This window comes from Protobothrops mucrosquamatus, unplaced genomic scaffold, assembly GCF_001527695.2.
Source record: "Protobothrops mucrosquamatus isolate PMUCROS unplaced genomic scaffold, P.Mucros_1.0 scaffold4408, whole genome shotgun sequence".
Taxonomy (NCBI): Eukaryota; Metazoa; Chordata; class Lepidosauria; order Squamata; family Viperidae; genus Protobothrops; species Protobothrops mucrosquamatus.
This window is the reverse complement of record NW_015390321.1, coordinates 26,874-30,350: the sequence shown is the minus strand read 5'-3', so window position 1 is coordinate 30,350 and position 3,477 is coordinate 26,874. Positions and strand designations below refer to the sequence as shown.

The window sequence follows — 3,477 nt, the reverse complement described above, 5'->3', positions numbered from 1 at the left end:
TTCTTCTTCTTCTTCTTCTTCTTCTTCTTCTTCTTCTTCTTCTTCTTCTTCTTCTTCTTCTTCTTCTTCTTCTTCTTCTTCTTCTTCTTCTTCTTCTTCTTCTTCTTCTTCTTCTTCTTCTTCTTCTTCTTCTTTATTTACAAATTTTATTTATAATACAATTTAAAAAAACCATTGGATTTAACGTGACATTCCAGTATATACATTCTTATCAGATGATTCCACATTTTACAATCAGTTCTTCATCTCTACATACACATCTAAGTTTTATATACAATACTTATTCTAAAATAACATATATTTCTATCTTAACATTCGTCTTTAATCCTAACCGTCCTCTTCGAATTCCTCCAGCGGTAAAATTTATCCCAGGTTTCAAAATAAATTGATCCACATTTGTCTTTTAATATCATTGTGTGCCTGTCCATTTCCGCACATGCTAATATTTTATGTATTAACTCTTCCTCTGTGGGAATTTCCTTGCTCTTCCATTTTTGCACAAAAGCAAGCCTAGCGGCAGTCAGGATGTGTAGCAGCAGGTCGATTGTTCCCTTGTCGTATTTTTCTGTCGTTATTCCCAACAAGAAGAGTTCAGATCCAGTGTTAATATATCCCTCAACCAGTTTCGTGTCTTGTTCCAGTACTCGCGAGTCTTTGGGCATCTCATTCTTCTTCTTGTTGTGCCATATCCGTTATCGGACGTTGGCGATCATGTTGGCAATCCTGTTTTTATCAGCAGCCGCACGAAAAAGGGCTGCCGAGTTTTGTCCAAACCCGTCCCTTAGATTTACATCTCATAGAAATGGCATTTGACTCTACTGGCCAGTCCAACTTCAGGTTGGCCACCCTTCCAGGTCAAAAACACAGTGGATAGGATAACATTCCTGTTGCCTTTCCGGTTTTGAAGTGGGCCAGCCTGGCGGCTGTTTTAATCCCATGACAGCTTGTGAAAGGGACCGAGCCCTTCAGACGGCGCCCCGGAGGTCCTTGTGGGGCCTCTTGACTTGGCTGAGCTGGGGTTTTTTCCCCCCCTTCTTCTCTCTTTCAGGGTTTGGGTTTGTCACCTTTGAAAGCGAAGACATCGTGGAGAAAGTCTGCGAGATTCACTTCCATGAGATCAACAACAAAATGGTGAGGGCCAGGAAAATTGGGTTTGGGTTGATGGGATGGATGGCACCCCAGGTTGCTGAGCCTTTCCTCCCTCCGGGCCTGAGGGTCAGGTGGGCCTTTGCAAGGTGAGCCGGGGCCCTCCGTGGTGGTCTGGCTGTCTTACTGGTGAGTCTGGCCAAGTTTAGTGTCACAGAACGGGGGTCCCACTCAGAGGGACGTTGAGTGACAACACGCACCAGGGGATTCTTCTGCTGCCTGGAAATCAGCTTTGTCCAGTCAGGTATCCCCCCAGACGTGTGGAATTCAATACCCAGAACTCTTAGCAACAGTTGTGCTCCTTGGGGAATTCTGGGCAATGGTCTATCCGTCTGAAAGTGCAAAGCTGAAACTTAATTTTTCCCCCCCAATCCTGGGCAGCATTTCTGAGGCAAAGGGCAGAGAGGGAAGGCAAAGTTAAGATGTTTCCTTCCTAAATACCGGTCTCCATAGCATCTACCCAGCTGGTTCAATCTGGCAGGGCTGGCACACTCTGGGTTCCAACGATTAAGCAGTGCCATCTAGGATCACACCCTCGAAGTGAATCTTCTCTGTAGCATCTCCTGCCCTCTGAAATTAGGTGCCCCCTGAGATCCAGACATCCCCCACCCCACAGGTATTATTTCAGAGCCCTGAAGATGTGGCTCTTCAACCAGGCCAGATGATTGATGCCCCTTTCTTTTCCTTGTGCCCGTCTGGGTTTGCCCAGCTCTGCTCTTTCGGTCTGTCTTGTTTTTGTGGTTTGGTGTTGCTCCTAATTTTAAGTATTCTTCACCGCTCATAAACTGCCCAGTCACTGGGAGTGAGGCGGCATATAAATTTAATAAATTATTATTAATAATAAGAGGAAGGTGATGTAATTAGGGGAGAGTGTTGCGTGTGTTATTGCAAGGGGCCCTTTTATTGTTGTCCAGGAGCAACATTCAGGAGGGTGCCCTGCGATAGCAATAAAACGTGGCACCCCCCCTTTTATAGGATTGCCTTAGTCTGACTTCCTGTTGTGTTTGGTGCCAGGTGGAATGTAAAAAAGCTCAGCCAAAGGAAGTGATGTCGCCCACTGGCTCGGCGAGGGGACGCTCCCGAGTGATGCCCTACGGAATGGACGCCTTCATGCTGGGCATTGGCATGTTGGGTAAGAGGAGAAAGCACTGCCCTCTTCTGGAAGAACCAGAGAACTGCACGCCCTCTTCTGGAAGAACCGCCCTCTTCTGGAAGAACCAGAGAACTGCAGGCACATTGCCGAGGAAGGACCACACGCCCCATCCTCTGTGCCCTCAAATTAAAATTGGATGTAGATGGAGAGGGGGACAGGGCGGTGTTTTTGTTGTTTTAAAATTTTTATTAATTTCAAAATAACCCCCCCCCATACAAATATAAACATACATTGATACGACTTCAGTATTATTAATTTTCCTAATTTAATACTCATTTCTACATTAATACTCTTCATTATTTTATTTCTCTACCCTCCCTCTCACCCCCCTCACCCCCCGGACTTCCCAGAACTGATTACAGGGTTAAACACACATCGTCCCAAATCTAAATATTACTATCTGAATATAAAACAGTCAAACATAAACATACTTTAACTCAAATAAAAACAATCAAATATAAGCATATACATTTTAGACTCTAAACATATAATCTATCCATCTTCACTAAACCCAAATATCTAAAATTAATCTTTGCCATTTCAACAAAATAAAAACAGCCATCTTGCTGCTATTCATTTCTTAATTCAAATCTTCCATAATCCCCAATAAAAATAATTACAAAGTAAACTTTATCACTTAAAAAAAACTATAATAATAATACAAATGATTTCCCATATCTCCAATATGATTCTCAAATATTGTGAGCCCATTTAATCATACAATCTTTAATTGACAGGGCAGTGTTTTTATGGGGCCTTCTGAGATCTTTCTTTCTTTCTTTCACAACAGGGTACCCAGGTTTCCAGGCAGCCACCTACACAAGCCGGAGCTACACCAGCATTGCACCTGGGTATACCTACCAGTTTCCTGGTATGTCCTCCTTTCTCTAATTTTGTGCTGCTTTTGTGGTCCCAAAGGTAGAATTTGATGGACAAACATCTCAACCATTCTTTGCATATTGTCCTTCTTCTCTTGGGGTGGGTGGATGTGAAATGCCTCCCCTAAAGCGGAGGTGAAATAGGAAAGGAATTGTATTTTTCTTTTGTCAGGTTCTGGTTAAATTCTCAGAGTCCTAGAGTTACAGGGGCTCTCGGAGGTCATCTAGTTCAGTCTTTCTCAACCTCAGCCACTTTTAAGATTCAGACACTCCCAACTTCCAGAATTCCTGAGCCAGCAC

The 3,477-nt window shown here is 43.5% G+C and overlaps 1 protein-coding gene across 1 annotated transcript in view; it reads left to right on the top strand.

Annotated features, from left to right (window-relative positions):
* MSI1 (musashi RNA binding protein 1) overlaps nt 1–3,477 on the top strand; it is a 39,822-nt gene that overhangs the window by 25,711 nt on the left and 10,634 nt on the right. Inside the window, exons 4-6 of the mRNA XM_015828337.1 lie at nt 1,049–1,131; nt 2,161–2,278; nt 3,090–3,170. Coding sequence (XP_015683823.1) covers nt 1,049–1,131; nt 2,161–2,278; nt 3,090–3,170 — 282 coding nt within the window. The remainder of the gene's footprint in view (nt 1–1,048; nt 1,132–2,160; nt 2,279–3,089; nt 3,171–3,477) is intronic.